The sequence below is a fragment of the Cetorhinus maximus genome, chromosome 11 (assembly GCF_964194155.1).
Source record: "Cetorhinus maximus chromosome 11, sCetMax3.hap1.1, whole genome shotgun sequence".
Classification (NCBI taxonomy): Eukaryota; Metazoa; Chordata; class Chondrichthyes; order Lamniformes; family Cetorhinidae; genus Cetorhinus; species Cetorhinus maximus.
The window spans coordinates 7,341,219-7,354,369 of record NC_135889.1 but is presented as its reverse complement, the minus strand read 5'-3'; the positions used below and the strand labels follow the sequence as shown (position 1 = coordinate 7,354,369).

The following is a 13,151-nucleotide window of genomic DNA, read 5'->3' as shown; positions in this document are numbered from 1 at the left end:
ATTCACACACACTCACAGACCCACACACACTCACACTCAGACTCACTCACACACACACAGACTCACACTCACAGACCCACACTCTCACATTCACACACACACACACTCACAGACTCATACACACACACACTCACAGACTCACTCAATCACACACACTCACAGACACACACACACACACAGACTCACTCACACACACACTCACAGACTCACTCACACACACACTCACAGACTCACACACACACACTCACAGACTCACTCACTCACACACTCACAGACACACACACACTCAGACTCACTCACACTCACAGACTTAATCACACACACACTCACAGACTCACACACACCCACTCACAGACTCAGTCACTCACACACACTCACAGACACACACACACTCAGACTCACTCACACACGCACTCACACTCAGACTCACTCAATCACTCACCCACACACACTCAAACACATACTTACACACATACACTTTCACAATCACACACACTCACATACACACATGCACAATCACACACACATTCACATTCACACACACATCCACATTCGCACACAAAGACACACACACACACACACACACACGTTCACACTCGCACACACATACACACTCGCACACAAAGACACACACACAGAGACTGGCACACACTCACACCAACACACACACAAATCAGACACAACTGACCATGTCCAGTTATAGAGAAGCTCGCTTTAAATAAGAGTAACAAAGGGATTTAGAATTACACTTATTGTCTGCAGTTGGCACTGAGAGTAGTTACAGCTTGCTCTTTACTCTGTCTTTGGACTCTTTGTTCTCTCCCTCTCTCAGCTACGTCTCTCTGCTTCCAAGGCAACTGACTAACACTGCCCAGAGCCAGTGGGAGAGGCTGGGAGCTGTCAGCAGGCACTTGCTCAGATCTCCAGCCTTTCAGTCTGGAGTTCAGAATCCACCAGGACTCAGGATCCAGGATCCTCCAGGACTCGGAATCTACAGACACTCAGGATCCACCGGACTTCTGTTCCACCAGGATTGTGTTCCACTGGGACTGGGAATCCACTGCAAGGCTTGTTCCATTAGAATTAGGGATGCTGTTCCACCAGGATTAGAGATCTGCTGAGAGAGGCTGTTCCACAACTGGATTGGGGATCAGCAATGATTTTGTTCCACTAGGATCAGGGATCCACTGAAATGCTGATCCTCCTGAATTAGGGATTCCCTGGGATTCTGTTCCCCCAGTGTTAGGGACCCACTAAGCTGCTGCTCAATTGGAATTAGGGATCCACTTGGATTGTGTTCCCTGGGATTAGGGATCTGCTAAAATGCTGTTCCATTGGAATTAGGAATCTAACAGGATCCTATTCTGTCAGGATTAGGGATCTGCTTTGGTGCAGTTCTGTTGGAATCAGGGATACGCTGGTATCCTGTTCCACTGGGATTAGGGATCCACTGAGATGCTGCACAATTAGAATTAGAGATCTACTGGGATTGTGATCAACTGGGATTAGGGATCCATTGAGATGCTGCACAATTCGAATTAGAGATCTACCGGGATCCTGTTCCACCAGGATTAAGGATTCACTGAGATGCTGCCCAAGTGGAATTAGGGATCTACTGGGATTGTGATCAACTGGGATTAGGGATCCACTGAGATGCTATTCCACTGGGATTTCCCAAGTGCACTACTCCTTCCAGTCAGCACTGGGGGAATTTACTGAGGGGAAGGTAGATTTGATTGGAGAGGACAAAGGAAGACTTGTCAGTGGATTTGTGAGATGTGGAACCTGTCCTCACTGAGTCGAGGCTGTGGAGAGCTGGTGAACAGGAAACACGGGCGACTGGATGTTTACTTAGAAGCACAGGTAAAGCAAGTGAACGGGATCCTGTGTTTAATGATCCAGGGAAAGCCAGAGATCCGTTGGCCTTCTCCAAAGGCCTGCTGCAAAGCGGGCAGGAAGGCCGGGAGTCGGAACCCAGCCTCCCCCCTCAGGCCAGGGTCGGAGACAAGGCAGAGCCAGCCCTAGCAGGAGATGGGGCACGCCTAGGGGTCCAGGCCTGGGAGGCGATTGGGAATGCCCAACTCTATGGAGGGCCACAGCTTGGCACCCTCACCCTCAACTTGGCCACAAAGCCTGGAAGCTGTGGCCTCCTGTGCCCTGGAATAGGCCCCTGATGATGCCACTGCCCTCTGACCTCGCCTAGTTTGCTGAGGTCAGTGTTGGCGGCCTTCGATTGGCTGGTCCTTCCGCCCAGGCCAGCATCGATGGCTAATTGGTTTTCAGAGAACCAGCGTTATCATTGACCGGCCATTCACGTTCAGCCAGAAAATTTGTGACTTCTTTCTCACCGAGCACTAATGGCCCCACCCAGGTACAGGAACAGTGACAGAACTGGCAACCCCAGTGAGAATGTGACCAGGAGGTCAAAAAGAGGGGCACAGGGAGGGAGGGGGGGGTGTCAGGGAGAAAGGGTCAGGGAGAAGGTCAGAGGTAGAAGGTCACAGGGCATGGATCAGGGAAAGAAGGGGCACAGGGAGGGGTCGGGTAGTGTTTTTGGGAGAGGATCATTGAGGGGGGTCAGGGAGAGAGGTCAGAGAGGGCACGGGGAGGGGGCCTCGGGGGTACAGAGACGGGTCAAGGAGTGAGGGGCTCAGGAAGGGGTTTTCCCTGACCCTCTACAGGCCACAGGGCAGTGGGTACAGCTGGAAGCTGTGCTGAGCCACTTGTGTTGGGGTGGCAAAGGGCAGATAAGGAATGATCTATCCTACGGAGAGAAGGGTTTAGGTAGTTGAGGATGGGGAGAAACTGATTCCACTGGCAGGAGAACAAGTAACCAGGAGACACAGATTGAAGACAATTGGCAAAAGAACCAGAGACAAGGGCAGGTTTTAATGCCTCCCACCTTGGCACTTTTTGTGGTTGGGGGGGGGGGGTGGCATTTAATTGGGCAGGAGGTGATGGGTGGGTGGGGAACCCACCCCCTTGCTGGCTCCACCCTGATCGAGAGGCCCAGCACCGGGATGTGGCGGGGGTGCCCTGCTCAAAGCACCCGCCCCCCCATCAGCCTCACCCTCCCTGCCCCGCGAATCCCACCTGCAACCCCTCTCCCGCCACCACTCACTTGTGCCTGGGTCCCTCTTCGATCCTAGGCCACAGGTGGGTGTCATACCGGCAGCGGCCACCGCCCCCAACCCCGGTGGCGCTGCTGAGCACGGAAGCAACGCCGGTCTCTGATTGGCTCGCAGCTTTTGATGCGCAGGATTTCTAACCCCCGGGGGGGTGGGGGGTGGTGGGTGGGGGTGGGGGGGGGGGGCTGGTCCTGACCCCCTGGGGTGGGGGCGGGGTCCTGACCCTGGAGTGGGGGGTGGGGTCCTGACCCCCAGGGGTCCTGATCCGGGGGGCGGGTAGGCCCGGCGGTGCCTGATTGGCGCACCGTCCCGGACAGAGACGGCCCAGGGGCTCTCACCGGCTCCCCGGTCAGAAGCCGAGACCCTCGTTGCTGGCACGAGGACGAGGTCCCGCCCAACGTGCGGGGAATTGATTTTTTTAAATTTAAATCCAGTCAGTTGCCCAGTGCCTGAAAGGGCGGTGGAAGCAGATTCAATAAGAAGGTTCAAAAGGGAGTCGGATAAAGGAGCAATCAGTGAGGCTGTGGGGAATCAGCAGGGGGAGAGGGGCTGATTGGATCGTTCCTTCAAAGGGCCAGTATGAATGGGCCAAATGGCCTCTTCGGCGTGACATCAGTCATCTCAATTTCTCTGCTCCTCTCACCCACTCTAATCTGTCTCTCTCTCAACTCACTGCACTCCATTCTCTCAGGTCCAACCCTAACATTGTCATCAAACCCGCTGACAAGGGTGGTGCTGTTGTTGTCTGGCGCACTGACCTCTACCTCGCGGAGGCTGAGCGTCAACTCGCAGACACTTCTTCCTACCTATCCCTGGACCATGACCCCACCACTGAACATCAAGCCATTGTTTCCAGGACTGTCACTGACCTCATCTCCTCTGGAGATCTTCCCTTCACAGCTTCCAACCTCAGTCTCCCAACCTTGGACAGCCTGCTTCTACCTCCTACCCAAAATCCACAAACAGGACTGTCCCGGCAGACCGATCGTGTCAGCCTGTTCCTGCCCCATGGAACTCATTTCTCGTTATCTTGACTCCCTTCTCTCTCCCCTTGTCCAGTCCCTTCCCACCTACATCCGCGATTCCTCTGACACCCTACATCATATCAACAATTTCCAGTTCCCTGGCCCCAACCGCTTCCTCTTCACCATGAACGTCCAATCCCTCTACACCTCCATCCCCCACCAGGATGGTCTGAGGGCCCTTAGCTTCTTCCTTGAACAGAGGCCCAAACAATCCCCATCCACCACTACTCTCCTCCGTTTGGCTGAACTTGTTCTGACACTGAACAATTTCTCCTTAAACTCATCTCACTTCCTCCAAATAAAAGGTGTGGCTATGGGTACCCGCATGGGCCCCAGTTATGCCTGGCTCTTTATTGGATATGTGGAACCTTCCTTGATCCAGTCCTACTCCGGCCCCCTCCCACAACTCTTTCTCCGGTACATCGATGATTGCTTCGGTGCTGCTTCATGCTCTCATTGGGACCTGGAAAAATGTATTAATTTTGCTTCCAATTTCCACCCCTCCATCATTTTCACATGGTCCATCTCTGACACTTCCCTTCCCTTCCTTGACCTCTCTGTCTCAATTTCTGGTGATAGACTGTCCACCAATATTCATTACAAGCCCACCGATTCCCACAGCTACCTCGACTACAGCTCCTCACACCCCACTTCCTGTAAGGACTCCATCCCATTCTCTCAGTTCCTTCGCCTCCGTCACATCTGTTCTAATGATGCCACTTTCAAAAACAGTTCCTCTGACATGTCCTCCTTCTTCCTTAACCGAGGTTTTCCACCCATGGTGGTTGACAGGGTCCTCAACCGTGTCCGGCCCATCTCCCGCGCATCTGCCTTCGAACCTTCCTCTCCCTCCCAGAACCATGATAGGGTCCCCCTTGTCCACACTTATCACCCCACCAGCCTCCGCATTCAAAGGATCATCCTCCGCCATTTCCGCCAACTCCAGCATGATGCCACCACCAAACACATCTTCCCTTCACCCCCCCGGCGGCATTCCACAGGGATCATTCCCTCCGGGACACCCTGGTCCACTTCTCAATCACCCCCTACTCCTCAACCCCCTCCCACGGCACCTTCCCATGCAACCGCAGAAGGTGCAACACCAGCCCCTTTACTTCCCCCCTCCACACCGTCCAAGGGCCCAAACACTTCTTTCAAGTGAAGCAGCATTTCACTTGCACTTCCCTCAATTTAGTCTACTGCATTCGTTGCTCCCAATGCAGTTTCCTCTACATTGGAGAGACCAAACGCAGACTGGGTGACTGCTTTGCGGAACACCCTCGGTCTGTCCGCAAGCATTACCCAGACCTCCCTGTCCCTTGCCATTTCAACACTCCACCCTGCTCTCATGCCCACATGTCTGTCCTTGGCCTGCTGCATTGTTCCAGTGAAGCTCAACGCAAACTGGAGGAACAGCACCTCATCTTCAGATTAGGCACTTTACAGCCTTCTGGACTTAACATTGAGTTCAACAACTTTAGATCATGAAACCTCTCCTCCATCCCCACCCCCTTTCCGATCCCCCTTTTTTCCAATAATTTATATAGATTTTTCTTTTCCATTGTTTTATCTCTACTTTTTAGCCTATTTTGATCCCCCCCCCCCCACCCCACCCCCACTAGGGCTATCTGTACCTTGCTTGTCCGGCTTTCTACCCTTAATTAGCACATTTCTTAGCTAATATCACCACCTTCAACACCTCTTTGTCCTTTTGTCTGTGACATCTTTTGGTTATCTCCACCTATCACTGGCCCTCTATCCAGCTCTACTTGTCCCACCGCACCCCCCTCTCCTTAAACCAGCTTATATTTCACCCCTTTTCTATTTTTACTAAGTTCTGTTGAAGAGTCATACGGACTCGAAACGTTAACTGTGTTCCTCTCCGCAGATGCTGCCAGACCTGCTGAGTTTTTCCAGGTATTTTTATTTTTGTTTTTGTTTTGGCCTCTTCCTGTGCTGGTTTCCAATGTGAGTGAATTGACCAGCTGGGTTTAAATACTCTCCTCGGTCAATCCCCAACTCTGGACTGACCCTCTGTTATCCTGGGATTATATTCCCCTGTTCTTCCTTGCTCCATTTTTTTGCAGGATTATTTTAACTGGAGATCCCAGAGGAATTCTGTCTTCGTCTCGCTGAAGCTGCACGATGGCAAGGGCTCCCTGCACCATCACCGCGACCTGGCACCTCCCAAAACCTACAGCACACGCCGCGGGGCCCTGGTACTCTACTCCGAGGACTTAGCCCTGCAACCCCGGCAGTGCCAGCACGATGTGACGTGGCGACACCGGGCAAGACTTCGGCTCAGCACCTTGCGGGACCTGGCCAGGGCAGTCCTCGCCTACGGGCAGAGAGAGGTGGGTACGACAGGGTCATCGGGGTTCAGGATTATCCACGTCTTTGCGGGGTCGGCATGGGTCCCACCCCAACAACACAGGTCGAGCAGTGAATGAGCAATGGTCGAGACTATTTGATCAGCGAATCAGCCATGTCAAGATGGTTTGAGCAGTGAATCAGTCATGTCTAGACAGATTGGGCAGTAAATCAGCCATATCTAGACAGGTTGGGCTGTAAATCAGCCATGTCTAGACAGGTTGGGCAGTAACTCAGCCATGTCTAGACAGATTGGGCAGTGAATCAGTCATGTCTAGACAGATTGGGCAGTGAATCAGTCATGTCTAGACAGATTGGGCAGTAAATCAGCCATGTCTAGAAAAATTGGGCAGTGAATCAGCCATGTCTAGACAAATTGGGCAGTGAATCAATCATGCCTAGATGGTTTGAGCAGTGAATCAGCCATGTCTAGACAAATTGGGCAGTAAACCAGCCATGTCTAGACAGGTTGGGCAGTAAGTCAGCCATGTCTAGACAGATTGGGCAGTAAATCAGTCTAGAGAGATTGGGCAGTGAATCAGTCATGTCTAGACAGATTGGGCAGTAAATCAGCCATGTCTAGACAAATTGGGCAGTGAATCAGCCATGTCTAGACAAATTGGGCAGTGAATCAATCATGTCTAGATGGTTTGAGCAGTGAATCAGCCATGTCTTGACAAATTGGGCAATGAATCAGCCATGTCTAGACAAATTGGGCAGTGAATTAATCATGTCTAGATGGTTTGAGCAGTGAATTAGCCATGTCTAGACAGATTGGGCAGTGAATCAGTCATACCTAGACAGATTGAGCAGTAAATCAGCCATATCTAGACAAATTGGGCAGTGAATCAGTCATGTCTAGACAAATTGGGCAGTGAACCAGCCATGCCAAGATGGTTTGAGCAGTGGATCAGCCATATCTAGATGTTTTGAGCAGTGAATCAGTCATGTCTAGACAGATTGGGTAGTAAATCAGCCATGTCTAGACAGATTGGGCAGTGAATCAGTCATGTCTAGACAGATTGGGCAGTAAATCAGCCATGTCTAGACAGATTGGACAGTGAATCAGTCATGTCTAGACAGATTGGACAGTGAATCAGTCATGTCTAGATGTTTTGAGCAGTGAATTAGCCATGTCTGGACAGGTTGGGCAGCGGATCAGCCATGTCTAGACAGTTTGAGCAGTGAATCAGTCATATCTGGAGAGTTTAATCAATGAGTCAGCCATGTCTAGACAGTTTGGGCAGTAGAGATCAGCCACGTCTAGACAATTGGGCACCATCTCCAGACGAGGAACCCGTGCCTCTCGACGATCGACTTCACCCACGCGAGTGCTGCGGCGGGAGAGCCGCCAGGTGAACATTCCTGTTACCTCACTCCTCAGCCAATGCTGCTCCCCGCCCCTTCACCCTTCACCTTTCACCCTTCACCCAGCATGGCAGGTGGACACCATGGGGGATACAGGGAGGAGCTGGGTGTGGGCGATTGATTTATGAGGAAAGGGGTGGGTCAGTTCGGGTTGACTTGAGTTTTCCTGTTTCCTGAAGATGAGATGAGAAATGTCTGGACTGGTGTTGAGTGCGATTCGGAACCCTCTCCCTACCTGGAACAGTTTCCTGAAGGAAGGGCTGTCACTTTGTTTCCAGGATGCATCAGGCCCCAAGCAAGTGGAGCCCTACCTGCATTTCCTCATCGGCCAGAGGAACCGACCGGGGAACCGTAAGATCCGCCCCGGCTATTCGGCCAGACGATACCTCAGCTGCCTGGCCCAGACCTGCGACCCGACCCTCCTGCATCGGCTGCGAGGGGCAGGTGAGTCTGAGCTGTTCCGTTTGTACTCAGGCAGCATAGGAGATCGAGAGAGACGTGCAACACAGCAACGGCAACGAGTTGCATTTATATAGCGCCTTTAACAACATAAAACATCCCAAGGTGCTTCACAGGAGCATTATAAAACAAAGTATGACACGCTGAGCAACGTAAGGAGACATTAGGACAGCTGACCGAAGGCCTGGTCTTAACGCAAGTTTTAAGAGGTGTCTTAAAGGAGGAAAGCTAGGTAGAGAGTCGGAGAGGTTTAGGGAGGAAATTCCAGAGCCTGGAGCCTAGGCAGCTGAAGACAGATTCACCAATGGCAGCGCAATTATCATTGGGAACGCACAAAAGGCCAGAGTTAGAGGGGCGCAGATACCTCGGAGGGTTGTGGAGCTGGAGGAGATTAAAGAGATAGGGAGGGTTGTGGGACTGGAGGAGATGACAGAGATAGGGAGGGTTGTGGGGCTGTAGGAGATGACAGAGAAAGGGAGGGTTGTGGGGCTGGAGGAGATTGCAGAGATAGGGAGAGTTGTGGGACTGGAGGAGATGACAGAGATAGGGAGGGTTGTGGGGCTGTAGGAGATTACAGAGATAGGGAGGGTTGTGGGGCTGGAGGAGATTGCAGAGATAGGGAGAGTTGTGGGGCTGGAGGAGATGACAGAGATAGGGAGGGCTGTGGGGCTGGAGGAGATGACAGAGATAGGGAGGGTTGTGGGGCTGGAGGAGATGACAGAGATAGGGAGGGTTGTGGGGCTGGAGGAGATGACAGAGATAGGGAGGGTTGTGGGGCTGGAGGAGATGACAGAGATAGGGAGGGTTGTGGGGCTGGAGGAGATTGCAGAGATAGGGAGGGTTGTGGGGCTGGAGGAGATTACAGAGATAGGGAGAGTGATGCTATGGTGGGATTTGAAAACCAGGATGTAGGAGTTTTGACAAGTGTTCCAGGACTGAAGTCCAGAATGAGGAGATGAGGTGGGTGAGGACATGTTTTGGATCAGCAACGGTCACCACAGACCGGGAGAGCACTTCCAGCCTAGTGCTGGAGATATATGGGTCCGGCTGTAAACTTACCAAAGAGACTTCCTTGGCCAACTCAGCAGCGTGAGAGGTCTGTTTATATCTGATCTCATCTGTGTTCCAGTCTACAGTGTACAGCAGCCATAGAGAGAGAGAGAGAGAGAGGAGGGGATGAGGTTCAGTGTGTGTGTGAGGGGATGGGGAGTTGGGTGGGGTACAATGTGTGTGAGGGGGTGGGGAGTTGGGTGGGGTACAGTGTGTGTGAGGGGGTGGGGAGTTGGGTGGGGTACAGTGTGTGTGTGAGGGGGTGGGGAGTTGGATGCGGTACAGTGTGTTTGAGGAGGTGGGGAGTTGGGTGGGGTGCAGTTTGTGTGAGTGGGTGGGGAATTGGGTGAGGTACAGTGTGTGTGAGGGGGTGGGATATTGGGTAGGGTACAGTGTGTGTGAGGGGGTGGGGAGTTGGATGGATTCAATGTGTGTGAAGGGGTGGGGGAATTGGGTGGGGTACAGTGTGTGTGAGGGAGTGGGGAGTTGGGTGGGGTACAGTGGGTGTGAGGGGGTGGGGAGTTGGGTGGGGTACAGTGTGTGTGAGGGGGTGGGGAGTTGGGTGGGGTGCAGTGTGTGTGAGGGGGTAGGGAATTGGGTGGGGTACAGTGTGTGTGTGGGAGTGGGGAGTTGGGTGGGGTACAGTGGGTGTGAGGGGGTGGGGAGTTGGGTGGGGTACAGTGTGTGTGAGGGGGTGGGGAGTTGGGTGGGGTGCAGTGTGTGTGAGGGGGTGGGGAGTTGGGTGGGGTACAGTGTGTGTGAGGGGGTGGGGAATTGGGTGGGGTACAGTGTGTGTGAGGGGGTGGGGAATTGGGTGGGGTACAGTGTGTGTGAGGGGGTGGGGAATTGGGTGGGGTACAGTGTGTGTGAGGGGGTGAGGAATTGGGTGGGGTACAGTGTGTGTGAGGGGGTGGGGAATTGGGTGGGGTACACTGCCAATCTTTACCCAGTGGCCTCCAAGCCCCCTGCCTCTCACTGTACAGGCCCCGATGTTAATATAAAGCTCCTCTGTCCCCACAGGTTGGACCAGTGAGCTGAACCGGCTCCCAGGAACTTCCCTAAACTCACTCCTTCAGCTGCAGACTAAATGCGACCTGTCCGAGGTGCCCAGACCCTATCACACTCTACCCTGCTTTCCCTTTGCTCATGTGTATCAGAGCTCGCCATGCTTGGAGGAGGAGGATGAAGAGGGTGAAGAGGAGCCAATCCTTGATCCAGGTATTGAACAGCCTTCACCGCCGAACTAGAGTCAGTCTGGATCTCAAACCGAGCCTCTGGCTCAATGGTCAATCTCTAGGTGTTGATGTCAGTCATAGCAAGAAGGCATCCACACTAACCCACACTGTTCACAATGTGCTGTTATGACTGGTGGGGCAGTGGTGTGATGGTCATATCACTGGACTAGTCCAATTTAATGCTTCGGGGATGTGGGATCCAATCCCATCAGGGCAGCTGGTGGAGTTTAAATTTAATTGATAATCTGGAAATATAAAGCTAGTCTCAGTAATGGTGACCATGATTAATAGTTTCTATTCCATTCATCTTTACCTCACTAATGCCTTTTTCAGAAGGCAATCCTAGTGATGGGTAACTAATGCTGACCTTGCCAGTGACACTCACAATCCATGAAAGAACAGAAAAACTATATAGACACAGGCTGGAGGCCACACACTGCATTTCAGGGATGAACCATTTATAAAGATTTGCTGTAATGACCAGCTTCTTGGTTATAACAGATGCTTTTCCAGTGACTGTGCAGAAAATTCAACCTCTGCACTACATCCAAACATGGTTTTGGACATCACTGCTTACAAGAGTGGTGCAAGTGGAGATGATGAATGATTTCAAGAGGAAATTGAATTGTAACTTAAGAACATAAGAAATAGGAGTAGGAGTAGGCCATTCAGCCCCTCAAGCCTGCCCCGCCATTCAATAAGATCATGGCTGATCTGCCCCAGGCCTCAACTCCTCTTTCGTGCCAGCTCCTCATAGCCCTCAATTCCACAATATTTCAAAAATCTATCTACCTCCTCTTTAAACACTTTCAGTGATCTAGCCTCCACAACTCTATAGGGTAGAGAATTCCAGACATTCACTACCCTCTGAGAGAAGAAATTACTTCACATCTCAGTTTTAAATTAGTGTCCCCTTATTCTGTAACTATGTCCTCTAGTTCAAGAGTCCCCCACTAATGGAAACATCTTCTCAACATCTGCCCTGTCAAGCTCCCTCAGGATCTTGTACGTTTCAATAAGATCACCCCTTAAACTTCTAAACTCTAATGAATAAAGGCCTCACCTGTTTAGCCATTCTTGATAAGTCAACCCCTTCATCCCATGAATCAGCCCAGCTAGAGATAGTATAAATGGAGTAAAGTCATTATGGCACAGAAGGAGGCCATTCGGTCCATCTTTTGAACTGCCTCTAATGCCAGTATATCCTTTCTTAAATACAGGGACCTAAACTATACACAGTACTCCAGGTGCGGTCTCACCAATACCCTGTACAGCTGTAACAAGACTTCCCCATATTTAAACTCCAACCCCCTAGCAATACAGGCCAAAATTCCATTTACCTTATTAATTACTTGCTGCACCTGCATGCTAACTTTTTGTGTTTCATGCACAAGAACACCCAGATCCCTCTGCGCTACACTTTTTTGGAGTCTCTCTCCAAAGGAAATAAGCTTACAGGGCAACAGGGATAGAGCGGGGGATTGGGGCTGACTGGATTGCTCTACAGAGAGCAGGCGTGGACTCGATGGACCGAATGGCCTCCTTCTGTGCCATAATGACTTTACTCCATTGATACTATCTCTAGCTGCACTGTTCCAGAAGGATTTTTATTTCATGGCCCTTTGCCCACTTTTGCTCCCATTCCCTATTAAGATGTCCCTGGGCTTGCATAACCTTGCGGTCTTTACATTTCACCAAAAGCATCGATGTTTGGGTTAGTAAAGCTTAAAGAGGGAACTGAGTGTCCACTTGGGATGGTGAGGTGAATCTAAATGTAAGCAACATGCAAATATAATATAGGAAGATAATTATTCCCTTATTTCTTAATTAATTCCAGTGAAGATGGATGTTATTTTTAAAAATATTTTTGGGAATATGGTGGTATTCTGTAAAGAAGGCTGCGTGAGTGTGCGTGCCCATGAGTAATTAAACTGGGGAGAAGGTTAGTAAAGAAAGCTTGGCTGTGGGAACTGAGAGATGAATGGTAAAGGTTTCTAGATGCATGCATTTGTAATGAGAGGCTATGGTGAAGGTGAATGTATGAGTAAATAAGTTGGATTTTAAAATTTGCACTAGGTGATAGGTATGGACTTGACTTTTCAGCTGCTAAGTTTCAAAGGGAGTTTAAGGGACTTTTACAATGTACAACGGTTTCATAAGTAAACAAAGGAAGGTTAGAAAATTTTATTTGACCCGAAAGTGGAGGCAATAGGAAGACATGCAAGATTTTTATATTTTGGAAAAGTTGAGTTCAAAGAGGTGCTGAGGACTATGGATTCTAAGATGAAAGGAAAAAAGGGATATTTAAGGAAAGATGTTTAGTTGAGTTGAGGTGGCTGTGTGGAGGAGATGTCCTGAGACCAGCTCTGTGCTGAGAAAAGTTGTGAATTTGAAGCAGCCATCCAGTTTCAAACCAGAAAAGCCTTTGTTTTCAGAAAACAGTCTGCTTCTAAATTATTATTTTTTGGCTTTCCACAGCAGAGTGGAAGAGAGTGAGAGGCCATGTGGTATAGCTT

General features: G+C 50.8%; 1 protein-coding gene across 1 annotated transcript in view; it reads left to right on the top strand.

The window, feature by feature from the left end:
• The first annotated feature begins 1,776 nt into the window (after positions 1 to 1,776).
• The window catches only part of kiaa2012 (KIAA2012 ortholog), a 67,863-nt gene continuing 56,488 nt past the window's right edge, over positions 1,777 to 13,151 (top strand). Inside the window, exons 1-4 of the mRNA XM_078552802.1 lie at positions 1,777 to 1,863; positions 6,241 to 6,507; positions 8,170 to 8,335; positions 10,421 to 10,618. Coding sequence (XP_078408928.1) covers positions 1,777 to 1,863; positions 6,241 to 6,507; positions 8,170 to 8,335; positions 10,421 to 10,618 — 718 coding nt within the window. The remainder of the gene's footprint in view (positions 1,864 to 6,240; positions 6,508 to 8,169; positions 8,336 to 10,420; positions 10,619 to 13,151) is intronic.